Source organism: Rhamphochromis longiceps, linkage group LG19 (genome assembly GCF_057381845.1).
Source record: "Rhamphochromis longiceps isolate RC_006_pf linkage group LG19, R_longiceps_female_GT1.1, whole genome shotgun sequence".
NCBI classification, from domain to species: Eukaryota; Metazoa; Chordata; class Actinopteri; order Cichliformes; family Cichlidae; genus Rhamphochromis; species Rhamphochromis longiceps.
The window spans coordinates 23,539,070-23,566,521 of NC_140575.1; the positions used below are offsets into that span (position 1 = coordinate 23,539,070).

Genomic DNA, 27,452 nt, shown 5'->3' on the forward strand with positions numbered 1-27,452 from the left:
TCACTTCAACTGAAGGCTGCAGGTGCAGATTGTCAATGAAGAGACTGATGAGAATAACTGGTCCAATCAATTATTGTGTTTAAGTACATGATTGTGGTTAATGTAGCCCAGTTGATAGAATTTTAACATTATTGAAGTTAATTAAATGTTTTACTTTACATACTTTTGCTGTTACCAAAAAAGTCTAATGTAGATTGTGATGATGTTAGTATTTTAATTTTTAGATTTTTCAGTTTTGATATATAAACTATAAAATTCTAGAGATTATATCTAATGTAACTATGTGACTTATATAAGTTTATGTAAAGTTAAAGACCATATGCACAGTCATACACAGGAATTTGAAATTGCAATGCCCACTGGCCCTCAGTGTACACTAAAGATAAAAAGATAAAAAATAAAATAGGAGTCTTATGTACAACACAATACAGTACTACACAATTATATAAACAGCAGTATCCAACACAATCATAGGGATTGTGGGCAAGTTTGTGTGCAAGTGGGGATAGGGCAGTCAGTAAAAAGCAATGGTGGTGGTTCAGAGTTTTGTATGTCAGGAGGGTGGGGGTTCAGAGGGAGCAGGTGGATGCAGGTCTGTAGTTTGTGTGGGTGAGAGCAGGGAGTGAGTGTTGATATTCTAAAAATATTTTCTTGTTGATCCCATATTGTAGTCTGTCAAACGAAATACAGTCAGTTTCTTCTAATATATGTTCCAAGTATTTTATTCCTTTACAACTCCAATTTGGGAAGTCTATCATATTATTGTTTTGTAATATGTCAGAGTTGCTCCAGATACATTTGCATGGGATTAATGAAGAGTTTGTCATTTTTAGAAACTCCCACCATGCTGTCAGAGAACACTGACACTGCACTTAGTTCGAACTTTTAATGAACCACTGGTATCAGATGCCGTTCTATCTGTGACTCAGTCTCCTGTATTTAAGGCTGCTGCTTTGGGGCAGACGGTCTCTCTGAGCTGTACAGCCAGTAAAGGAATTGATGATGATCTCAGCTGGTACCTTCAGAAACCTGGACAGCCTCACATACTACAGTTTCACAAAATCAGCAGAAGTGAATCTGGTACGCCGAGTCATTTCAGCAGTGGATCTGAGCCTGAGTTCAATCTGACAGTCAGTGGAGTTCAGGCTGATGATCGAGATTACTACTGTATGGATGTGTATTCTGACCGAGCATGCGCACACTAATATACAGTCATACAAAAGCCTCTTTCTGTTACTATTTGCAGTGTTGCAGCTGTGAGCTTCTGTACAGACTCAAGGACTGGCTCACTGACTCCAATTACAGATGTGGAAACTTTCAAATGAAGTGGCACAATTTAAAGTCTGTGTCATTTGATATTTACCTCAAAACATTGCTGTACATAAAGTAATATAAAAATATTTTGCTGTTGTTATTGTTATAATGCAAAATAAAACATTCAGAGTAATTGTGTACTTACATATTTCATTATGAGCACCCTCACTAAGATACATTTTATATTGAAGTTTTGGACATGGCAAGACCACATGAGCTTTTATTTTGTAGATCTCTTCAAAGTTTAAATGTAAAATGGAGAATTTATTTACTGAATCAAACTCAAGTTATTTTTTTTTCAGCAAGAGTAAAATTTTCAGATATTGTCATCCTGCTAAAATAAATAAATAAACGACCACAAGGTTCTTTCAACTATTCCCTTAATTTTAAGAGATCACCTCACATTTGATTTGTTCCAGATGTTCAGGCCAGATGCAGCCCTGCCATCTTAATCTCCTCCCAGTCTTGATTTTTCACATGTTAGGGGAACAGGTTAATATATAGCACACAACACTAAAATTATAGAGCAAGTATATTTAAAAATCAGACAAAAGACTTAATAATATGGATCACTGCAAGCTCTTTGGCAAAAATATGAATCAGTAATATGGCAGATATTTGGTACACTCACATCCAGCTTCTACACATGTCACTATCTAAGTTGTTGTTATCAAATAATTTCATCTACAAACTTTCAAACTCATATTGATCAGAGCAGCAGGGATGTATCTCCTGCTCCCCCACACTAAGCTCCTGTCCTGGACTTCAGCAGCCCCTCTAGCCCTCACACCGGTTCTTGCTGAAAGACTTGGCCTGCCGGTGGTCATGATGGTTCACCCTGCAGGAGAACACCTCTGCGTTCATCCAGTTCTCTTGGCTCAGCATCAGGGTGCTGCTGCTGCTGTAGCGACTACTCTTCTCTTCTTCTAAGCTCTTCAGGACCCCCTCTGTCACCTCTGTGCCATCTACATCTCACTTCAGCTCCCTGAGGAGAGTAGCCGGTCAGCAGGCAGGCCAGTGTGACTGGGCCTCCAGAGAGCTTCTCAGAGGATGGTTGAAGCAGAGAGACTGAGGGTCTGACCATGGGGCCAGCTGGAGGGACGATCACAGACACACAAAGAGTAGATTAACCTCTACTGTAGGACAGATAGCTGACATGAGACAGTTATGATACATGACAGAGATTAACAGGCCTGTGGATTAACTGTATGTGATATAACAGAGCACAGAAACTGAGAAATTGGAAATATTAGGTTTTAACAAAGTATAAATAATTAGTGAATGTGTTGCTGTATTTGTTTTCTTGATGATAAAATTGAAATGTGTACAGGAAACGTTAAAGTTTGTCATCTGTTTGCTTCACTTCCTTTTCATCACATCAGACTAATGAACTGTAAAGTCTGTTAAAGTGCATCTGTATGAAAACTAATTCATTTAGTCAACAGCATAAAATGTCATATCCAACATGGTGTCAAAAATTTCAGTGCAAGTCATCATATCATATTTTCAGCAACAGCTGAGCATTACACAGTTATGGTACATGACAGAGATTAACAGCACTGTGGATTAACTGTGTGAATCACACTGTGATCAGATGAAAGGTCATAAATAGGAGACCCTAACACTTTTAACAAACAAATATTAAAAAATTGTATTTTCACAGTCACATTAACACATAATTTAGAATAAATGTCTTGTTGTTACAGTTATTTTCTTGATGGAAAACAAACAGAGCTGGACTTTGTCATCTGTTTGTTTCACTTTCTTTTTACTACATCAGACTAATAAACTATAAACTCAGTGATGAAACTGTTAATCTGCAAATAAATAAAAGATCTTTAAGGTAAGAATGTTTTACTGTTTGTATAAATAAATACAATCTCAGTCTCAGATTTCAGATTAAAAAAAAAATGTATTTGCAGATAAATACAGAAAACCATTCATTAAAAACAGATTGACCCACCGGTAAAGTGTTCGCACAGTGATTTGTAGTCATACAAAAACCTCCCTCAGTCAGACCCACGTCGACCGAAGACTGTTGACGTTTGCCTAACCAGGTGAAGGGACACTTTCTCTCGGTTGAACACGGAACACACTCACACGCAAAGATACACATGTAGACTGACACAGACCTACACTCACCCCCCACCCCCTCCATATGCCTTTGAAGCTTATGTCTTCTATGTTGTGAGATGTGCTGATTCATGAGCTATGTGCTGAGGTGTTTTTTTCTGTTCTCAAACTGATCTCCCTGTTGGAGCTCAGTCTGGGGGGAGTTATTTTTCCTCCTCGTCTTTCCTCATGCTGTGCATTTTCCATTATTATATCTCTCTGACCTGTCTTCCCCATGTGATGTTGTAATGTATGTATGGTCAGAGGGGTATGATGGTGCTGGCAAAGGTCGGCAGCCTTCCAACAAATTAATGATAAAGGTTATCTTATCTTATCTTAATCACTTCATACGGACTGTAAAGAACCTAAAGACATCAAATTATTTTATCTTCACATGTAATTACCACAAATACATTTTTATGTAATATATAATAAAATATAACATCTATGATATCAAATATCACCACGTACAATGGAGTGATATTCATTTTTTGGGGGGAATTTCACACTATATTTTTTCACAGATTAGTTTCAAAATAGTTTTCAAAATAACAATCTTTTGGTGTACTGTGTATTTTTGTCAACAAAGAAAATAAAAAAACAACAACAAATGTACTTCTTAAAAGAACACAAAAATCATTGTACTCACTCAGATGTTCTAATAAAATTTCATCACTTTCAAAGATTAATGCTCGTGTTCTATCAGCTCAGAGTTTTTTTTAACACTAAGATACCAAGTATTTAATAGAGTTTCAATGATACTGTTATATGGTGATTCTATCACATTTGACCTCTGATCTCACTTTTACGTTTCACATCTGTCTTTTCTATCCAACATAACACCAAAAAGCATTATATCTGACAGGATTTGTGTGCGGATGCGAAGAACTGACCCAAATGCAGGACTCGTGGATAGTGATGAACTGAAGATGGTTTATTATAAAGAGTGGATGAATAGAAGATGAACAAACACTGACTGGCTGGATAACTGAATGGCTGGCTGAACTGAGAGCACACACGGGAAAGACGACATCAACATCAATGACACGACAGTGAACTGGTAAAACTGAGGAACTTAAATAAACAGACTGAATGATGATGATAATTGGACACAGGTGAGTACACGGCTGAACATAATGAAACAGGAAATGGAACATGTGGAAAAAACAGTGAACAAGAACCGAAAACGATGGGATCCAGGAATCCTGGCAATACCTTTACGAAAAAAAGCTTTGTCAAGAGAAACAGAATGAAATTCAAATATACTCTAGTATAAAAGAATTATAATAACCTCAAGTTATTTGAGTCCAATTATATACAAACAATTAACTTTGTATGCTTTGAATTTAAACAGTAATAAAAATAATCATCATAAATACTATACCCTTAATTGTAAATAGTCCCAAGTAAGTGAGCTGCCTTCTGCCTCTTGCCTTCTTCTTATTTTTTGTTTTTGACACAAATTGTCCATCCTGATTAGGGTTAGGGTCTGTCTGTGAAGGTTCTCAGTCATCCAGGTCATCGTAGTCTTAGGAGCTTGGAAAAGGAGCTTGACAGTCAGTTCAGGCTGATGACGCAGGAGAATAATGTTGTACGGGAGTGCATGAAGACCCAGTGTTTACGCACAGATAATATATGTTATATAATAAAAAACTACTATTATTAAGAACTGTAATCAAAATTAAAGATGTACATAGCCAGGGAAGATTAAGCAATCAGAAAATGTTTGAAATATTAGAAAATGCTAAACTATAAAACTAAGTTTTCAGCAGAGTTTTAAAAAACACTCACAGAATCAGCCAAGCTCATTCAACTTTTAGGTGCTACAATCTGAAAAGTGTCAAAACAGAAACAGATCAGATGATGGTACAAAGTGGGTCCTATAACAAGGTCATAGCAGTACAAACAGGACACCATGGAACTGCAAGGTTTTACATATGAGTAGAAGAATAATTGACTGACATCTCCAACGTTAATTGAGTATTACATGTGACGCAGTTATTTTATTTTGAAGTCAGTTATAACTAAACAAAAAAATCAACCAATCTTATTGTTAGAAATGAATCTCTTTAGAAGGAAATTGTGCTTTAAAATTAAACTTTTTTATTTTTTAATTCCTTCATTAGAATTGAGTAAATTTGCCTGCTTACATATTTGATTCTGATTTCATAATGCCTCAGTGGTTTTTGTAAATATATTAAAAAACGTGGGGTTATGTTTTCTAGTCCTTTGTGTCATTTTGTTGTAAACAGAATAATGAAATGTCTGAATACTGTCTTCCTTCTCATCATTGAAGAAAGACAAAAAAGTTTTATAATATTCTGGATAACTGCAAGCTTTATTGACACAAACATGAATCATTAATATGACAAGTACAATCACAACCAGCTGCTGAGCTGCACATGTCGCTCTTTAGCTTGTTGTTCTTGTCAACACTTTACATCAGTGTCGTTCTCTCACACACAAAGCTGTATTTCCTTCTACAAACAAAAACACATATAGATCACAGAGGCAGGTGTCTTTCTCCTGCTCCCCACACACCCGGTTCCTGTCCTGGGCTTCGGTAACTCCTCTAGCCTTCACACCAGCTCCTGCTCAGGGACTGGGACTGTGTGTGGCCATGATGGATGACCTTGCAGGAGTAAAGCTCTCCCTTCAACCAGCTTTTCTGGCTCAAGGTCAGGGTGCTGCTGCTGCTGTAGCGATCACTCTTCTTCTCCTCTGAGCTGGTCAGGACCCCTTCTGTCACCTCTCTGCCGTCCACCTCCCATCTCACCTCGGCTCCCTCTGGAGAGTAGCCGGTCAACAGGCAGGCCAGTGTGGTGGTGCACCCAGAGAGATCCTCAGGGGAGGGTTGAAGCAGAGAGACTGAGGGTCTGACCATGGGGCCAGCTGGAAGGGAGAGCAGGAACACACAAGGAGCAGATTAACTTCTGCTGTAGGACAGAGAGCTGAACATTACACAGTTATGATACATGACAGAGATTAACAGCATCGTGGAAGAAATGGAAAAATAACAATTACAAATAATGACAAAGTTGGAATTTTACATTTAAAGTTGGAATTTTCCCCTAGGTTACACATCTTTTTTTCTAAACCTGCCATAAAAGTAATTTTATTGTACAGCATCTAGTTCCTACATTTATTTTCTTAACTGAAAAAATGAACTGTTTGTACAGACTGCCATCTGTTTGTTTCACTTCAGTTTTACTACCTCAAAGTACTGAACCATAAACTCGCGATGGAACCGTTAAATTGCATCTAAATAAAACTCTTTTATTTTTTAAGCCAAGAATGTAAAACTTTTTATCCAGCTAACTGTTTGTACAAATACATAAAATCAAAGCTTCCTCGTGCTATTTTCAGCCTCAGATTTTGTGAAAAAATATTTATTCACAGATAAATACAAAAAAAACTTAATTAAAATAGATTTATTCAAAATATAATTTTAATTTTCAGTACTATATAAACATTCAGTTATGATACTGTATTATATATTCACACTTTCTGATACCAAGTTTTCAATAACAGCTACTATGACTAAACCCAACCATGTACACATCATGTAAAACACCCAGAATATAATTTAACACACAATGTTTAAATACATTCTGATGACATATTCAAAATAGTAATAGTATAATATTTTGTGTTAATGAGAAGATTTAGATACTTACAGTGAATGATGAGTTTGGTTCCTCCACCAAAAGTGTACCACAATGATACAAACTCATTAAGCGGCCGTACAAAAACCTCCCACACTCTGATCAAGCCTCTAAACGCTGGAAATTAACTACTTTCCCCAGTAAACTTCACAGTTTAGAAAATATTTATCATAAAAGTGTTTGTGTTCAATTGACTTTCTTTAAAAAAAAAATAATTAAGGATTGTTTTAATATTTTTCTTGATTAAAAAAGTAAAATCTACGCTTTCCAACCAACCAGCCATTTTAATCCAGATGTTAAAAAGAATCGCTTTTCTGAAGTATTTTCCAGTGTTTTGTTAGAATCATAATCATGTCATAATAATTTATTGTTGCTTTTCACATTGCTTTGTTGTGTGTTGAGAGCAGAGAAATCATTTCCATAGAGAGGAGGCTTTGCATCATCAGCTGATCCTCCAGAGAACTGAGAAGGTTTATAGTCCTGTGAGTTCAACACTGCAGGACTCACATCTGTCAGTCAACACAGCAGAAAGCACAACCACCATGACTCTCATCACCATCCTCATCTGGACGCTGACCTGCTGCTGTTTTACAGGTTCATTCACTCAGCAACATTTCAAACATGATGTGCTGCTTTTTCTCTCATTGATTTCTGCTGATAAATGAATGCTTTGTTTTTGTCTGCAGGATGCAGCGGTCAGGTGACTGTGACTCAACCTCCAGTAGTGACATCTACTCCTGGATCCACTGTCACTCTGACCTGTAGGACCAACAGTGCTGTTGGAACCTGTAATAGTAAACCTTGTATGTTTTGGTATCAACAGAAATCTGGACAGACTACTAAGCTCCTAATAAAGCACGGCAGCATAATTGAGAAGTGATGTGGTTCTATTATTTTCTCTGTTACACTGTAATTTACATCACACTGTCATTTTAATAAAGCATATTTTAATTTCCAGGATCAGATGCCAGTCCATCTGTGACTCAGTCTCCTGTATTTAAGGCTGCTGCTTTGGGGCAGACGGTCTCTCTGAGTTGATGATGATCTCAGCTGGTATCTACAGAACCCTGGACAGCCTCCCAAACTGCTTTTTAACAAAATCAGCAGATGCGAATCTGGTACTCCAAGTCATTTCAGCAGCAGTGGATCTGAGCCTGAGTTCACTCTGACAATTGTTATGACCCGGCTCAAAAGCCGCAACATGAAAAAGGAGATGAATACCGGAGTGTGAGTGAGAAGAGGTTTTATCTTAAAATGGCATAGCAGGCTGGCTGAAATGGCTGGTGACACCAAGGCAAAGACCAGTGAGCATTCTGGAAAGCCTGCCTCAAGTATGCTCTTATTCACACCTGACTAGGTGTGGCCAATTAGCAACAACTGAACACACTAAGGAGATTACGGGCTGCAGAGGGGCGTAACACCTCCTGCCTCAGAAGGGTTCCTCTAGGACCCCTAAATTTATTAAAAGCCCCTCTGGACCTTGATCCCTCAAACATAAGCTTTTCTTCTTTTTAATGGATTTACACAGAAAACTTAATGATTTTTCCAATAACTCTGTCATGTTGGGTTTTCTGAGATGCTGCAGATTATTACTCTCTGTGTTGGCATGATGGTGGAGTGTTCACACAGTAATTTAGACTAATGAGAATAACTGGTCCACTAAAGACAGTCAGAGTCATCAAGCAGAAACACAATGAATGAAAGAAATTAAATCAAATTAATGGATTTTAGATGCAGCATTAACTTGAGTTTAAATAATCTATTATTGTGTTTAAGTATATGATTATGGTTAATGTAGCCCAGTTGATATAATTTACATATTATTGAATTTAATTAAATGTTTTACTTTACATATTTTTAAGATTACCAGCAAAAACAGTCTAATGTAGAGTGTGATGATGTGAGTATTTTATTATTTAGATTTTTTCAGTGTTGATATATAAACTATAAAAATCTACAGACCACATACAATATAACTATGTAACTTATGTAAGTTTTTGTTCATGAATAAATTTAACAAACCCGCTAAAAGATGTTTTCCAAATATGCAATTGTTTTTCTAAAGTTGCAAAACTTGCACTTTATACAACAGAATGGAAGGGAAATGAAAAGTGACCTCACAGTTGTCAAGTATACTTGAAAAGTATACTTGACAACTGTGAGGTCAGAAAACTGATGCACTGATGAACATGAATAAGGCTCATAAGTATACGTATGAGCCTTATTCATGTTCATCAGTTTTCTTTTGTTAGCTGAATAAAAACCTTGTTTGTCTGCAAAGAGTTTTTAAATTACATCAATGTAACACATTGGTGAAGTGAAAGCAGTGATCTGTTTATTTATTTTGGTGTTAGGTTTCAGTAGACATCATCTATTTATATAAATATATTTAAATTATTTAAATTATTTTCATATTAATAAAAAAAAAGTTCTGATACTTGAGAGTAAATGTCTTGTTGATGCAGTTATATTCTTGATAGATTTGGGTACTTATAATGACTGAAGAGTTTGGTTCCTCCACAAAAAGTCCAGCACAGTGATCCAAAGTCATTAAGTGGCACAAACACCTCTGAACAAGCATCTAACCACTTTTTTTTTTCTAGTAAAGCAAACATTTTAAAACCTCTGTGTTGAAAAAACTGTTCACCACCAAATCATTTTCATTTCTTTTGAGATTGTTTCTGTAATATTTCTTAATTGGTTAAATTATAAAAATGGCTTTAAATCGCAATAAAAATGCATAATCATGGGTTAAAAATGAACACAAGAGAAATAAGAATGTCTCTTGAAATAACCCTGCTGTCTTACTCCTTTCAGCTTTGTGAAAGTCCAGGATCGTGGACTCTGTGGTGAAGCGCTGACAGTTGCTCTGTCTAAAGCAACAGTGGACTGTGCAAAGCAGCAAAATATAACACATCTGTCAGAAAGGTTGACATTTGAACAGCAGAGAAGTCAAGAATGAGTAGGTTTTTTGATTTCTTTTCAGGCATGAGTGAGAAAAACAGTGACCAAATTGTTCAGAAATTGAAAGTTTGTGAGTGCTGAAGGATGCTTTCTCAGTGTGTGAGTGACAAGTTGTAACTCAGCTGCTCAGTAAATCACTGTTATAGTGTTGCCCTCTGGAACTCACATAGAGCATTCTGTGCATGGTTGGAAAATATAAAGTTGTAAATTCTCATAGATAAAGAATAAAAGGATAAAACATTAGTGATTTTTCACAAACTGGGGTTTTATTTTGTGGTGCAGACTTGCTTTTTATAGCATGGTTTGAAAACACAATATGAATAAACAGATGACATCTGCATGCACAATAGACAATAGAGAGTCATGAAAATTAGAACAAACGAAACCTGTAGCTTCTTCAAACACATCATATGCAAACAGGAAGTGTTGCTGAAGTTCTACTCTAAGCAGTGGTCAGGGTCCAGGGTTTGAGTGACAGGGCTCTGTCCACTCAGACTGGCCTCACAGCTCACTGAGCCCGCCTTCCTCCACTGGTCTGCAGAGAGGCTCAGGGTGCTGCTCCAGCTATAGTGACCGTCTGTCCCCAAGACCTCCAGGCTGGTTGAAACCCCCGAAGATGTGCTGGTGCCCCCCACCTTCCAGCCCAGCTTCCAGTTTGAGGGGAAACCCCCGGTGGCCAAACACACCACAGTGGCACTACTCTGTTTGTCTTCCTCTTTGGAGGGAGGGAGGACAGTGAGCGTGGGCCTCACCACACCCACTGGAGGAGAGAGAGGGGAGAAGAGCAACCAAAGACATGAGAATGAAAGCAGGAAAGAAATACCTACATGGTTTTTAATCATTGTTGATTGCTCAATATTATTATTTCTGTAATGTTTTACAGTCAATAGCTCATCGATGTGATAATTTTAATGTTACACTCACAGAGTTGAAACACTCATGTACAGTTTAAACTTTGTCATCTGCTTCTTTCACTTCCTTTAAACTACAAGTACAATCAATCATCCATGAAGTCAAAGCTGGTCTGTGTTTACTGACACTTTTTATTTTGGGGGAAATCCATAAATTAATGTCTGAAAAAAGTTATTTTCAAAATAGAAACAATAAAGAAATAGATGAACATATTTGACAATTACACCTTGAAAATAACCAAACCTGAAATATTTTAACTGGAAAATACTAAAAAGATATTAATTAACTTTTCAGAGAACCCTAAAATGAAAAGGGAGCAAAATATTTTTTGTTTTTTGTGTTTTTTTAACATAAATTCTGATATTTGTAAATCTGAATGAGTTCTGATCTTTGGGAAGTTATTTCGCAGACTGTGAGATCAACTTTGTTTCACAAATGATGAAAATGATCAACAACAATTACCAAACTTGATCAAATATCTTTTAAAAATTTTATAAAATGTTTTGTAAATCCTAGTAGTTGTGAAAAGTAAATATTTCTGGTACTTACAGTCAACGATGAGTTTGGTTCCTCCACCAAAAGTCCTCCACAGTGATACAAACTCATTAAGTGGCCGTACAAAAACCTCCCACACTCTGATCAAGCATCTAACAACTGAAAATGAACCTTTTTTTCATGTAAAACATCACAGTACACCTGATTAAATGCAGAAGATGATTTGACTAAAGTGACTTAAAAGTATTTAATGAATTTAAGTCATGATTATCATAATTGTATTTTTAGTATTAAGAACTGAAAGATAAAACACATGTGCACAAAACTGTTTAAAACAGCAAAGAGAAACACTTCAAGAAATATGAATTCCAAAACTATGACAAAATAATAAAGACAGTTTTACAGTTATATTGTATTCGTTAATACCAACATCAGAAGTAAGTATACAAACCAGACTCCCATTTTAATCCAGGTGTTAAAAATGCGTAAATATGTTTCCAATATATTTTCTCTATTCCATAAAATCATTAATGGTATTAATTCAATCAATTTTCTTCTGATTCTGTGCCCACATTGCCTTCAGTGTGTTGAGAGCAGAGAAATGATTTCCATAGAGAGGAGGCTTTGCATCATCAGCTGATCCTCCAGAGAACTGAGAAGGTTTATAGTCCTGTGAGTTCAACACTGCAGGACTCACATCTGTCAGTCAACACAGCAGAAAGCACAACCACCATGACTCTCATCACCATCCTCATCTGGACGCTGACCTGCTGCTGTTTTACAGGTTCATTCACTCAGCAACATTTCAAACATGATGTGCTGCTTTTTCTCTCATTGATTTCTGCTGATAAATGAATGCTTTGTTTTTGTCTGCAGGATGCAGCGGTCAGGTGACTGTGACTCAACCTCCAGTAGTGACATTTACTCCTGGATCCACTGTCACTCTGACCTGTAGGACCAACCCAGCAACATATTCCAACTGTGGTGATAGTCGTCAGTGTATGGCCTGGTATCAGCAGAAATCTGGACAGACACCAAAACTTCTAATAAAGCAAGTGAGCATAAGTCATTCAGGAACACCAACTCGATTTAGTGGCAGTGGAAGCAGTTCTGACTTCTCTATGACCATCAGTGGAGTTCAGGCTGAAGATGCAGCAGTTTATTATTGTCAGAGTTACCACTACATAAACAGTGCTAATGTGTTCACACAGTGATTTGTAGTCGTACAAAAACCTCCCTCAGTCAGACTGCAGAGACACTGAGCTGTTGCAGCAGGGACTGACTGCAGCTGCTGAAAAAGGAGAGACTGCTGACACAGACCACTGAACACGCAGCTGATAGTAACCTAACCAACACTCCCAAAGTCGATTCTGTTCATCTGGACGTAGCCTTTCAGTGGGACAACTGACTTCTTCACTCTCAGCTGACTGCAGCTTTTTATTCATTCATTTGCATAATGAATGAAACTAACACCACTGGCGAACAATGTGCTGTGAGGTCTGTTTATTGATCATTAATATGCAAATTGTCATGACCATTGATCAACAGCCAGTGATCAAAGACCATAAATCCATGATCAATGACCACTGCTCTATGGCCATGAGTACCATACACAGAGAATTGGGGAATGGCTGCAATCACAGCACTGTAAGATGATGAAAGATGTACCCTTAGGCTCCCTCCTCAATCCAGAGATGGCTTTTCCCTTTCACGTAAATGGATTCTGTGACTCCACGCTCAAACCAGCATTCATCCCTGTTCAAGATGTGTACATCTTCATCCACTGGCCTGAAGAGTTAGGTCTTCTGTGTTGTGCCATCTGCTTGATATGATGTTCTTCTGCTTCCCTGGCCCCTGTATCTTTGGGGATGATGTTCTCTGATGTGTTGTAGTGTCCCGATCACACCCATTTTGTGCTCCAGTGGATGATGAGAGTCAGACCTTAAATGCTGATCCGTATGCGTTGGTTTACAGTACACATCAGCTTCTAAATGTCTCCCATTACTGATGGAAATCTTACAGTCTAAGAAGGCCAACCTGTCATTTTTCATATCCTCCCTTGTAAACTTGATGTATTGGTCCAACGAGTTAATGTGATCCGTGAATTCTGGTGCGTCCTGCGATTTGATTTTCACCCAGGTGTCATCCTGTGATATAAGGTCCGGTCAATAGCATTGCCTTGTTCTAACTGCTTCAGACAATCTATCACCCTCTTCCTGTAACCACATCCTGGGTCTCGTTTCAGGGACTCATTGGTATTTTGTCCTTTTTCTGGAACAAAATACAGCATTGTTATACATTGTGTTTGAAAATGTAATTTGTCTCAGTTGACAATATTAACTCAGTGACCACTTTTTCATTTTGACTCTACAAAAGGGGGAGGGGAGGGGGGGGGGGGGGGGGGGGGGGGTTACAACCTTATCTCCTCTTACGGTGTCACCTAAAGATTGCTTTAGATGAGAACTAAAGGTTTCACCACCAGTTAAATTAGCCAGAGCCCAGACTTGAACCTGATTGAATATCTCTGAAGGGATCTGAAAATAGTCTATAGCACACAGGAGTATTAGGTTATTATGTACATGTTGTTAAGTTGTCTTCTGGCAACCGATGACTTGAAACAAATGAGCATGCTTTGTTTGCACTGTGCAACAGCACGACAAAACATTACCTGTCCTTTATTAACTGCACAAGAAGTGGTGGTCATTAGCCGCTAGCTATTTGGGTAAAGCTGTCATGGGACTTTAGCTCTTTCCACTGTTTTAGGGAACTAAATATTTCTTTTTAAAGTAAGTTACAGGACTTTGACCTTCCTGGAGGGCTTTTATTTTGTTAAAATCTATCTAATATGCATATCCACATAATTGTGGATTATTATAATTATGATATTCACAAAAAACACACTGTATTGTAAAGAAAATACATTAAGAAACAAATTAGATTAGATTTTTATTTCAAATATGGCAAAAACTGCAACAAAAGGAGCCATGTGAGGCTGCTAAAGGCAACAGCTGGATGAAAAAGAGTACAGGCAACAATAACACATGTACCAGTTGTTACATTGCAGAGGTATTCAAATATAAACACAATAATAAACACAATTGCAATGATTTGGTTCTACATTTTTCTATCATTAAATTATTATGGATTAGGTGCAAAAGCTGTTAATTGCAGATACTTAAATAATAGATTAAGCAACAGCAAATTGTGCCTTGTTTTCAGATGGAGAGCAAGTGGAGAGTGATAGATCAGATGAAGATGAGGTGGAAGGAGGAAGAGAGGCAAAGAGTGATTCACAGGCAGAGCCTAGTTTATTTCCCACTCTTTTTTCAATCCGTTGCCTTGTGGTTCCAAGCGCTGTCACCAATCTTTACATTTTATTATCATCTCATAACACTTGTTTTATCAGCTACCATCTCTCCTATGGACTTTTTTATGTCTGCAGTCTCAAATCAACACAGCCCTTCCCACCAGCACTATCAGCAGCAGGAGCAGCAGCAACCCATCAACAGCAACATTGTACCCCATCAAGTAAAACATAGGCTATGTTTGCTTTGCATTGTCCCCACCTGATGACAGTGATATAGTATGATGCAATTCCATGTTAGATGCTTGATAAATGTGTGTTTTCTCAGCCTGGTCCCTTTTAACTTTAAGCACCCGCCCCTTTAAATATCTCTGCACATACTCCTTATAAAGGTTGGGGAAACCTGCAGTCAGCCTACATAGAAGTAGTCACTGGTATGGGTGACGAAACGTTGCTCCCACTGTAAATGCTACGCCCAGATGAACAGAATGAACTTTTGGGATTTCCTTAACTGGATGATTGAGCATACATGAAGACATCTATGACTCCAAGTTTACAGCAGTGTTGTACCCTGCACACTGGCTCTTGTAGATAGACTGGGACTGCCTAAGGTCATGAGAGATGACCCTGTAACTACTCTCCCAGCATAGCCTCCGGGTGCTGCTGCTTTAGTAGTACCGTATGTCTTCTTCTCTTAAGACTTAAGTGATCAAGAGGAACCCCTCTATCACATCAACTGGCCCACAACCCCTGCTAGTGTTTAGAGCAGAGAAACAGAGTAAACTGAGAAAATCAAAGTTTTCTTTAAAAAGATACTAACTCAAAGAAAGGGCTAGACCACTGTTTGAACTGAAAACCAAAAAACAACCACAACCTGCAATTAGCTGCCAGCAAATACCAGATACTCACTGGGAGCTCAACACATCGCTCCATTAATACAGGCAGACTACACCACTAACACTCATCACCCAAGGCTAGCCCATTCACTGAGTCAGTGGCACTTCACTGCCTTTATACTTCTGGTGGCTGATTGCTAAATGAATGCAGTTGCGCACAGGCTCCTCAGGAGAAATGGGTAGCAGCTGAGCTCCTGGAAGAGACTGGGCACACCCACACAACCTTTCACTAGAGTAATAAAATCCAACCACACAAAGAGTTAAAGTGCAGTGGTATTAAGATATTGGCTATTTTGCTGTAAAGTGGAAGTGGAAGAAAAAAAATTAAGATATAAAAAGAGAAGTCCTTTTTAAAATAAGTCCATGATATTTTGATAAATATGAGTGTCAACCTAGCATGTGAAGAAAAAATTCAGGCAATGGGTCAAATGCCACTAAGTACAGTCTAAGTTTAACTCGGGAATTTATATTCCTTTGTGAAACCCATTATTCCAGCATTCAATCTAAATCTATATGTGACAAAGAGGAGAATTTTTTTTCTCAAGGCTTTGGACAGTATGCTTTGCCATGTTGCTGCTTGTTTTGCCATTAGGAAGAAAACGAAAGTGAAATTCTGCCATGAAGAAAAAACACTTTTCCAAAAAGAATATATCAGCTCAATCACGTAATTATCAATAATATCTACTTTTCTGAATTACAAGAACAGATGTGTGGTTGCCGCCTAAATGTGTTTTGCATGATTTTTATGCCTCACTGCTTCTCAGAGTTTAAGTTCTTCTGTCACTGTTCTGAACTGTTCATTCACTCACACTGAAAACTGCATTAAGTCGATGTTTTCAATAACTCTGATTGTGATGTTGGGTTTCTGACTCATTTTTTTATTCTGTTATGCTGTCAGAGTTTTTCTGATTTAAAATGACGTATTTTGGGATGTTTTTTTCTTAAGATTGAAATCAATTTAATTTTCATTTGCCAGTCATTTGCCAGCAATGTTCTTACTCAAACTGATAAACTAAATCTGTCAGTCTTGGAGGGACTGTGACCATCACTGCACAAGGAGTTCAAATATTAGTGCTATTCTAAGCTGATACCTTCAGAAACCTGGACAGCCTCCCAAACTTCTAATATACTAGACGATACATTTCTACTCAGGAACTCTGTTTCAGTTTAGAGGCTGTAGATCTGGTTCTCAATAGACTTTATCCATCAGCGATGCTGGAAACTATTACTGTCTGATAGTGGAGAGTTCACACTGTGATTTACAGTTCAGTCTGGCTGAAGGCTGCAGGTGCAGAGCTTTCAACTGACATGAGAATATAGGTATTTGTTTGCAGGTTGTGTTTTGAATGCTTGCTGCGCTTCACTGATCCTAAAAATGTTTAAGAAGAACCAGTGAGGCACGTCTGTGCAGAGTGAGATTTATCATAATGATGATGATGTTACTGACTTCACTGCTCATCACAATCGTGCTCAGACTTCAAGGTGATGAGTGATGTGGTTCTGTTATATTCTCTGTTATGTTGTACTTTACATCACACTGTCATTTTAACAAAGTAACATATTTTAATTTCCAGGATCAGATGCCAGTTCATCTGTGACTCAGTCTCCTGTGTTTAAAGCTGCTGCTTTGGGGGAGACGGTCTCTCTGAGCTGTACAGCCAGTGAAGGAGTCGTACAAAAACCTCCCTCAGTTACTATTTGCAGTGTTGCAGCTGTGAGCTTCTGATACAGACTCTGACATGCATCACTGGTTCACTGAGTCCACTTTCAGAGGTGGAAACTAAAATATTTACGCATTCCTGATCACATTATTGAGAAGATTTTAAATGAAGTAACACTGTTTAGAATCTGTAACATATAATGCTTGTCTCACAACATTTCATGAAAAGGCTTTAAATTTGATTAATAAAATGTTAATGTTAATTCTACAGTTCGCCAAAAAGCCACAAAGGGAGGCAAGAGAACATGTGGTGTTCTTTGATAATACTTTGAGTCAGATTTTTGCAGTATTAATTACTTGAGAAAACAAGACTGGATGGACTTGGAGGTTCAAAGTTCAAGTCTTAGTCAAAACCAAATATTGAACCCAGACCCTGTACACAGTTTTTAACTTAAATAAAAATCACATACTTTGATTTGAATCAAACAATGATTGCATTTCATGCATGAAAATGTTGTTTTATCAGTTTCCTACCACAGGGTTGTAATCTGGTGTTAAAGTTGTATTTGGGAGGTGGGAAGTTCAGCTGTAGTGGGGCAGCAGAGACTCAGCTACATTTTGCAATTTATAAGACCATGTTACATTCATAATGGCAGTTTTCCAACTCCTCACCAGTATAAAGCTGGGTATAATGAAGATGACTCTGCCCAGAGGAGGAGGACACCATAGCACTGTGGAAAAAAAAATATAAACAGAGTTCAGGCTCCAGATGGCGGAGATTACTACTGTATGGGAGTGTATTCTGACCCAGCATGCACACACCGATATCAAGTCATGGAAGCTAAAGCATATCTTTTCTTCTTTTCAGTTATTAAGAATACTTAAAATGAAGTGGTTCTATTTAGGGTCTGTATCATTTGATATTGTGATGGCAGATTTCTTTTCTCCTGTATTAATCAAAATATTTTAGATCATATCACTTTAGTATAGCAAGATCACTCCTGTCACCAGTATGCATGCATATGGAATGTTTTCATATGTGGGCCCCAGGTTTTATTGCACCTTCACAGAGGGTCCATCGTAGACTTGAAGATCTCCAGACGTCCTGGTCTTAAGGAGGTGACGGCTAAGTAGAAAACAAGGTCATAATTCTCCATGTGAGGGAGGGGGTTTAAGGATGGGGCTGATGGTATAGCCCCCCTGTGAGATGAGCTAACATGTAAGAGTTTGTGGAATGTCTTTGTCTGTCTCTGTGTATAAAGGTGCAAGGACGACGGCCAGAATTCAGAGATGATCCTAGTGCTCTGGCTGCGATGCTTCTCTCCACATTGCAATGTGTTTATTGAACCATTTCAAAATGCTCACTGGGTGTGTTGCAGGTTATTGTTAAAATTTCCATAACAATATTTACCTCATAACATCACTGTACATAATGAGGTAATATAAAAATACAATTATTTTGTAGAGTATATTGAATTAATCACATTGTTATAATGAGAAATAAAACATTTGGAATAATTGGATAGAAGTTGCTGATTTACATATTTGATTATGAGCACACTAAGATACATTCTACACTCACATTTTGAGCTTTTATTTTCTAGATCTCTTCATGGTTTTAATTTCAAGTAAAACATTTATTTACTGAATCAAACTCAAGTTATTTATTTTTCCGCAAGAGTAAAATTTGGAGATATTGTCATCCTGCTAAAAGATATAAATACATGACCACAAGCTTCTTTCAGCTTTTCCATTAATTTCAAAAGATGAACACATATTTGATTTGTCCCAGATGTTCAGGCCAGATGCAGCCCTGCCATTTTCATCTCCTCCCAGACTTGATTTTTCATGTGTTAGGCAAACAGGTTAATTTATAGTACACAACACTGAAATTATAGAACAATTATATTTAAAAATAAGACAGAATGCTTAATAATATGGATCACTGCAAGCTTTATTGGCAAAAGTATGAATCATTAATATGGCAGTTATTAGACACAAGCACATCCAGCTGCTACACATGTCACTGTGTAAGTTACTGTTATCAAATAATTTCATCTGCAAACTTTCAAACTCATATTGATCAGAGCAGCAGGGATGTATCTCCTGCTCCCCCACACTAAGCTCCTGTCTTGGACTTCAGCAGCCACTCTAGCCCTCACACCGGTTCTTGCGGAAGGACTTGGACTGCCAGTAGTCATGATGGTTCACCCTGCAGGAGAACACCTCTGCGTTCATCCAGTTCTCTTGGCTCAGCATCAGGGTGCTGCTGCTGCTGTAGTGACTACTCTTCTCTTCTTCTAAGCTCTTCAGGACCCCCTCTGTCACCTCTGTGCCATCTACTTCCCATCTCACTTCAGCTCCCTCTGGAGAGTAGCCGGTCAGCAGGCAGGCCAGTGTGACTGGGCCTCCAGAGAGCTTCTCAGAGGAGGGTTGAAGCAGAGAGACTGAGGGTCTGACCATGGGGCCAGCTGGAGGAAAGATCACAGACACACAACGATAGATTAACCTCTACTGTAGGACAGATAGCTGACACGAGACAGTTATGATCCATGACAGAGATTAACAGGCCTGTGGATTAACTGTATGATGATATTGTGATATAATAGAGGAGAGAAACTTAGAAATTGGAGGATAAAAGGTTTTTAAAAAGTATAAATAATTAGTGAATGTACCGCTGTATTTGTTGTCATGATGATAAAATTGAAATGTGTACAGGAAATGTTAAAGTTTGTCATCTGTTTGTTTCACTTCCTTTTCATCACATCAGACTAACGAACTGTAAACTCAACCGTTAAAGTGCATCTGTATGAAAACTAATTCATTTAGTCAACAGCATAAAATGTTATATCCAACATGGTGCCAAACATTTCAGTGGAAGTCATCATATCATATTTTCACTAACAGCTTTACACAGTTATGATACATGACAGAGATTAACAGCACTGTGGATTAACTGTGCGCATGATACTGTGATCAGAGGAGAGGAGGTAATAAATAGGAGAACCTAACACTTTAATTAAATTGTGTTTTCACACTCAATTAAAATCTTTGTAAACGTTACAATAATTTAGAGTAAATGTCTTGTTGTTACAGTTATATTCTTGATGGAAAACAAACAGAGCTGGTCTTTGTCATCTGTTTGTTTCACTTCCTTTTTACTACATCAGACCAATAAACTATAAACTCAGCGATGAAATCATTAATCTGCAAATAATCAAATGATCTTTAAGACATGAACGATATTATGCTGCTAACTGTTTATATAAATAAATAAAATCAAAGATTCCTTTTGCTATATTTTCAGTCTCAGATTTTGTGAAAGAAATATTTATTCACAGATAAATACAAAAAAACCTTTACTTAAAGCAGATTAACTCAATACATTTCAATTTTCAGTACTATATAAACACGATATATAAACATGATATACTGTATACTGATATGATAATACTGTATTATATATTTAAACTCTTCTGATACCAAGTTTTCAGTATCAGCCACTATGACCAAACCCAATCACATCATGTAAAACACCCAGAATAAAATTTTGTTTAAAACATTCTGATGACATATTACACTTATAATATAAGTAATATGTAATAGTATAATATTTTGTAGTAATGAGGAGATTTAGATACTTACAGTGAATGATGAGTTTGGTTCCTCCACCAAAAGTCCACCACAGTGATACAAACTCATTAAGTGGCCGTACAAAAACATCCTGCACTCTGATCAAACATCTAACCCTTGAAAATCTGCTCTTTTCCCCCAGTAAACTTCAAAGTTTACAAGGCAAAAGCATTTGCCATCAAATACATGTAACTATATATATATTTAAAAAAAAATTATGATCATTTTCATCATTTTTCCTCTGCTGGTTGATCCAAGAAAGTAAAATATATACTTACCAACAAATGTGGCATTTTAAACCAGATGTTAAAAAAACTGCTCTCATCTTTCCTAAACTATTTGTCTGTATTCTGTTAGAATCATAATTATGTCATAATAATTCATTTAGATACCAAACGTATTCCTTCTCGCATTGTTTTGTTGTACGTTGAGAGCAGAGAAATCATTTCCACAGAGAGGAGGTTTTGCATCATCAGCTGATCCTCCCACGAGAAAACAGAAAAAAAAAGCTAGTTGCTTTCATGGAAAAAAAATTGTTTTGTTTTTTTTTCCCCAAAAAAAGCTGAATGAGAAAACAAACAGAAAACAGAACTTTTTTTTTTTCATAAAGCTCTGACTTGTATTATGAGTCTGTGGTCTGGGAGAGAGTCCTGTAACTCCCTGTCTGCAAAATACAGTATATAATGACCAATGCTGGGCAATTAATTATATAGTTACTACTTCAAAAAAGTAACAGAGTTTTGCAAACAACAAGATTTTTGCAGCTGTTTACCTACAAATGCAGCCAAGACGTTTTTTTAAATAAACATTTCAAACTATTTACAGAACAATCAGCTGTTCTGCATCAAATTTGATGCCACACAAATTGTTTGTGCCACTCCAAAAAATTATTTCTGTCCACTATGAGATAAAGGAGAACAACAGCCTGATACCTGCAGGCCTGACAACAGGAGGTGTATCCCTCCTGTAACACCTGTAACATTCAGCAGTCACCTCATTGTTCTAACACACAACAAAACTATTGACTGCACTACACACTAACTACACAAGATTTGCGCTAAATGTCGCAAATCTCTCACATCTCAAAACACCGCCGTCACTCCTAAAACTTCCCTCTTCCTAAACAGCTAAATGCCATTTTGCCATATCATTTTTTGATTGGGCGACATGGTACATTTTTCCACCAAGAGGAAAGGCTGGGGTTTTTTTGGTCTTGTTTTTGCTCACAGGCAGAGAGTACTTTTGAGGCTTTCCTTATAAAAGGCCGTTTTTACCGTTTCTTCCTGCAGTAAATATAAACAACGATAGTATTCAGGAAGAAAACCAAACATTGCATATATTTAATTTAAAATTCCTTGTGCTATATTTTCAGTCTCAGATTTTGTGAAAAAAATATTTATTCACAGATAATAACATCTGTCGCCTTGAGGCAACTTTTGTTGTGATTTGGCGCTATATAAATAAAATTGAATTGAATTGAATTAGATAAATACAAAAACATTAAATAAAATTGATCAAATCAAAGCATTATCTACATTTTCAGTACTATATAAACATTCAGTCATGATACTGTATTATACATTTAAACTCTACCGATACCAAGTTTTCAAACCCAATCAAATACACACATTATTTAAAACACCCAGAATAAAATCTTGTTTATATTCTCAGGACATATTTCAAATAGTAATAGTATAATATTTTGTAGTAATGAGGAGATTTAGATACTTACAGTGAATGATGAGTTTGGTTCCTCCACCAAAAGTCCACCACAGTGATACAAACTCATTAAGTGGCCGTACAAAAACCTCCCACACTCTGATCAAGCCTCTAACCACTGAAAATGATCTTTTTTCTCCCCGGTAAACTTCACAGTTTAGAAAATATTTGGCATAAAAGTGTTTGTGTTCAAATTGCTTTTTAAAAAAATAATTTATGATCATTTTCATAATTTTTATTGATCTAAAAAGTAAAATATACACTTACCAACCAATCTGCCATTTTAATCTAGATGTTGAAAGTTTTGATGTATTTTCCAGTATTTTGTTAGGATCAAAATCATCTCATAATAATTCATTTAGATATCAAAAAGTATTGCTTCTCACATTGCTTTGTTGTTTGTTGAGAGCAGAGAAAACATTTCCATATAGAGGAGGCTTTGCAACGTCAGCTGATCCTCCAGAGAACTGAGAAGGTTTATAGTTCTGTGACTTCAACACTGCAGGACTCACATCTGTCAGTCAACACAGCATGCACAACCACCATGACTCTCATCACCATCCTCATCTGGACGCTGGCCTGTGTCAGAAGTCAGGATTATTTAGAAGTCAGCCAAAACCTAATATAACTCAATGTTTTTGCTATTTCAGTGACCACTGATATATCTGAGGGAACATTTCAGTTATTAGTATTTGTATGTACAAGACTAGTGTTGGGCAAGTTACTTTGAAAAAGTTATTAATTTTGGTACTAATTACTTCTTCAAAAAAGTAACTGAGTTAGTAACTGAGTTACAAGATTCTAAAAGTAATTAATTACTAGGAAAAGTAACTATTGTGTTACTTATAAAAATTTTTTTTAACCCTCTGGGTTCCAGGGTATAACTGGCCGTTTTTGACTACTTTTAATTTTACCTCCACATTTCACCTCTAAAAACTATTTACTTTGCCTTGTTTAGTATCATTCTTTTCAGCACAACCTCACGTGTCTGAATTTACAGTTATGTTTTCATTGACGTACTGTATTAGCACAACTAATCTAAAATCAGACAAAAAACATAAACTCTGAGTAGAAAAGTTGTATTTTTTACTGTAACAACCACAAACACACTAAATGTCACAAATCTCTCACATCTCAAAACTCGCTCACTCTGTCTCTTTTTTTCTGCTCTCTTTCTTTCTCTCTCTCTCTATCTCACCACCACTCCTAAAATTTCCCCCTCTTCCTAAACAAGCAAATGTCATGTTGCCATATCATTTTTTGATTGCTCGACATTGTACATTTTTCCACCAACATGAAAGTGGTGTTTTTTGTTTTGTTTTTTTTAAATTTTTTGGTCATAAGCAGAGAGTGCTTGCTAGCGCTGCCCTTGGAGATTAAACGTGACGAAAGTATTTAGGAAAAAACACCGCGAATATATTGTTATCGTGACGCTGGTTTTACAGGGCACTGGTATATAGTACCTTGTTGCTTTGTCATCTTGAAGTGGTCATGTGATTGGTTTAGATCTGAGCCTTCAGGCTGATGATGCAGGAGATTACTGCTGTATGGAGTGTATGACAACCCTTTATCATGCGCATATTGATAGAGAGCCATACAAAAACCTCCCTTAGTTACTGTCAGTGCTGCAGCTGTGACATGGATGCCTGGTTCACTGAGTCTTCTTGAATCTTTTCTCTCCCCCTTTCCTTTTGCTATTTCTCCAGTTTCTTCTCTCATCTTTTGCCAATCTTTTGCTTTACCCTGTGTCTGGTCTAATATCCACAAGACAATGATATGATTAAACAATACAAAGTAAATAAGTAAAACAAAAACATTAACAAGATGAGCCTATGGCGAGTCTATGGTGGCCCACTTAGGGCAGCAAATATGATTAGCACAACAAAGCATTCAGACCATAATTCTGCTGGACAGGTTAAAAGAATTCCCTATGTGTAAATTTATTGGCTTCTTTGTACATGTGGCTGCTGAGTTCTGCAGACACAGGCTATTGAAATTATGCACAAACGCTTGAGTGAAATTGCGTGAGCAATTTTTAAGGAATGGCCTACCAAAATTACTACCATAGTGCATTAATGATTCAGTCAGAAGGTTAAAAAGAAAGCGAAAAAAGAACTGCATGCCTCGCTTGCCTCAGAGTTCATGATTCAACAATAAGAAGGAGACTGGCATCCATGGGAGAGTTCCTAGGCAAAAGGCCGCCAAAAAGAACACAACAGCTCATCTTTACCAAAAAAACACTTTTATGATACCCTTTTAAAACTGTTGGGAAAATATTCTGTTGACTGATGAGACAATAGTTGAACTTCTGCTCTCTGTTAAAAAAGTTCTAACCTCTGATCCTATAAGTCTTACTCAGTAGGTAGTGCAGAGGTCAGCCGGAGCCGATATGGATGAGGGGATTCGCCCTAGTGTCTTTCCTGTTTGCTCTGATATGAAGAAACCTGAGTATCTTTGAAGGTCAAATCTTAACACCATCGTCACACCTGTTATGGCAGCTCCCCTCTAGATCGTGGCACTTCTTGTTTCTGGGAGCCTGGACAGCAGGCTCCAAGGAAGGATTTTTTTAATAAGGCTAGGGAAACCAGCAAGAGCAATTTTCACTAATAAAGAATAAAGCTCAGACATTTATCCTTACTGTTTCATTAAAGGTTAAAAAGCAAATGTCATAAACTTAGACTTTAAGTGCAGGAAATTTTATTACGGCGATTTAGCAGGAGAAAAGTAAAATCAAAATCATGTATTCGGTTCTGTTCATAATTTTTATGGACAGGATTTCTAGGCGCAGCCAAGTGGCGGAGGGCTTTCACTTTGGTGGCCTCAGAATCTCATCTCTGATTTTTGCGGATGATGTGGTTCTGTTGGCTTCATCGGGTGAGGGCCTCCAGCTCGCACTGGAACGGTTCGCAGCCGAGTGTGAAGCAGCGGGAATGAGGATCAGCACCTCCAAATCTGAGGCCATGGTTCTCAGCCGGAAAAGGGTGGAGTGCCCACTCCGGGTCGGGGATGAGTTCCTGCCCCAAGTGGAGGAGTTCAAGTATCTCGGGGTCTTGTTCGCGAGTGATGGGAGAAGGGAGCCGGAGATCGATAGACGGATTGGGGCTGCAGCTGCAGTAATGCGGACGCTGCACCGGTCCGTCGTGGTGAAGAGGGAGCTGAGTGTAAAAGCGAAGCTCTCAATTTACCGGTCGATCTACGTCCCTACCCTCACCTATGGCCACGAGCTGTGGGTAGTGACCGAAAGAACGAGATCGCGGATACAAGCGGCAGAAATGAGCTTCCTCCGAAGGGTGGCTGGCCTCTCCCTTAGAGATAGGATGAGAAGTTCGGCCATCCGGGAGGGGCTCAGAGTAGAGCAGCTGCTGCTCCACATCGAAAGGAGCCAGCTGAGGTGGTTCGGGCATCTGACAAGGATGCCCCCTGGGCGCCTCCTGGGTGAGGTGTTCCAGGCATGTCCCACCAGGAGGAGGCCCCGGGGCAGACCCAGGACACGCTGGAGAGATTATATCTCTCGGCTGGCCTGGGAACGCCTTGGTGTTCCCCCGGACAAGCTGGAGGAGGTGGCTGGGGAGAGGGAGGTCTGGGCCTCTTTGCTTAGGCTGCTGCCCCCGCGACCCGGCCTCGGATAAAGCGGATGAAGATGGATGGATGGATGTATTAATGATCACAAAACAATAATCGCTTAAACAATTAAACAGTAACTTAAATTACACTTATCTAACGAATCTACTCTGAACTAATGGTCAGTTTGTTCTTATCTTTGGTGAAGAGGGGTTGGAGGAATGATGAGCAAAAATGAGTTGATGACAATCACCCAGCAGGAAAGCAGCTAGGCATCCGGTGGAAATGTGATGTACATCAAGATTATTCTGAGCCGGTCAGCAGGCAGGCCAGTGTGACTGGGCCTCCAAAGAGCTTCTCAGAGGAGGGTTGAAGCAGAAAGACTGAGGGTCTGACCATGGGGCCAGCTGGAGGGAAGATCACAGACACAAAAGATGTAGATGGTTTCAGTCATTATGCAAATATACTGTTTATAAGATTGGGGAAACCTGCTGAGATGGAAGAAGTCACTTGGATGAGTGATGAAACGTTTCTCCTTTTTTTTTATTTATTTATTTATTTTTTTGCCTGTCCCATTTGGTTCTTAAGCCGTCAGAATTGTTGTCTGAAGACCAACAAGGATACCCAATGGATTTATTTTGCCAAATGGATCATTGTGGCATTGCCGTATTGGTCCATTTGGTCGACCTTTGTTTTTATTATTTATTTTATTTTATTTTCAGTTGTTACAGACGGGACAGACATGAGTGAGGGATAGGAAAGGGAGAAAGAAAGAGGAAGGAAAAGAAAAACAGAAGGGGAGAGGGACAGTGAGAAAGGGGGGGAGAAAAATCTCCTGGATCACCTGTTGAGAGAAAAAGAATAGAAAACAAGCAAAAAAAACAAAGCAACATACTAAACACAACACCATCGCATTAATCTAGCTAAGTGTAAACAGCAGTAAATACTAAATATTCAATGTTGTTGTGCAGCACGCAGGACAGACAGCGCACAATGTGCTTTGAAGTAGCAGTCAAGAAAGGTGTAATTTAAGTCTACGAACAGTGAACACCCGTGTGCACACCTGTGTGGATCAGCGCACTTGTATTGAAATGGTTTCCACATGTAATGGTCTGCAAGAGGATGTAGAGAGCCATAGCCCTGTCCCCCAGGGCATGAAGCAGGCATGGAGGAGATCCAGGCCCCAGACATCCAGAGGCCCCAGAGTGCGAGAGCCC

The 27,452-nt window shown here is 38.1% G+C and overlaps 1 pseudogene and 3 gene segments (V, D, J or C); all 4 read right to left on the minus strand.

The window, feature by feature from the left end:
• Positions 1-2,091: 2,091 nt before the first annotated feature.
• Positions 2,092-2,398, minus strand: LOC146646770 (Ig lambda-1 chain C region-like). The segment is given in 2 exon segments: positions 2,092-2,247; positions 2,291-2,398. Coding segments are annotated over 2 exon segments (264 nt in total).
• Positions 2,399-5,751: 3,353 nt separating this feature from the next.
• LOC146646771 (Ig lambda-1 chain C region-like) lies at positions 5,752-7,374 on the minus strand. The segment is given in 3 exon segments: positions 5,752-6,318; positions 7,104-7,208; positions 7,368-7,374. Coding segments are annotated over 3 exon segments (432 nt in total).
• A 2,942-nt stretch (positions 7,375-10,316) lies between these two features.
• LOC146646772 (Ig lambda-3 chain C region pseudogene) lies at positions 10,317-12,196 on the minus strand (annotated as a pseudogene). Its single transcript, XR_014908719.1, has 3 exons — positions 12,160-12,196; positions 11,517-11,621; positions 10,317-10,815 (listed from the first exon to the last, which is right to left on the minus strand). The product of XR_014908719.1 is annotated as an Ig lambda-3 chain C region pseudogene (transcript).
• A 7,072-nt stretch (positions 12,197-19,268) lies between these two features.
• LOC146646773 (Ig kappa chain C region, B allele-like) lies at positions 19,269-20,999 on the minus strand. The segment is given in 2 exon segments: positions 19,269-19,793; positions 20,968-20,999. A coding segment is annotated over 1 exon segment (312 nt).
• Positions 21,000-27,452: the final 6,453 nt, after the last annotated feature.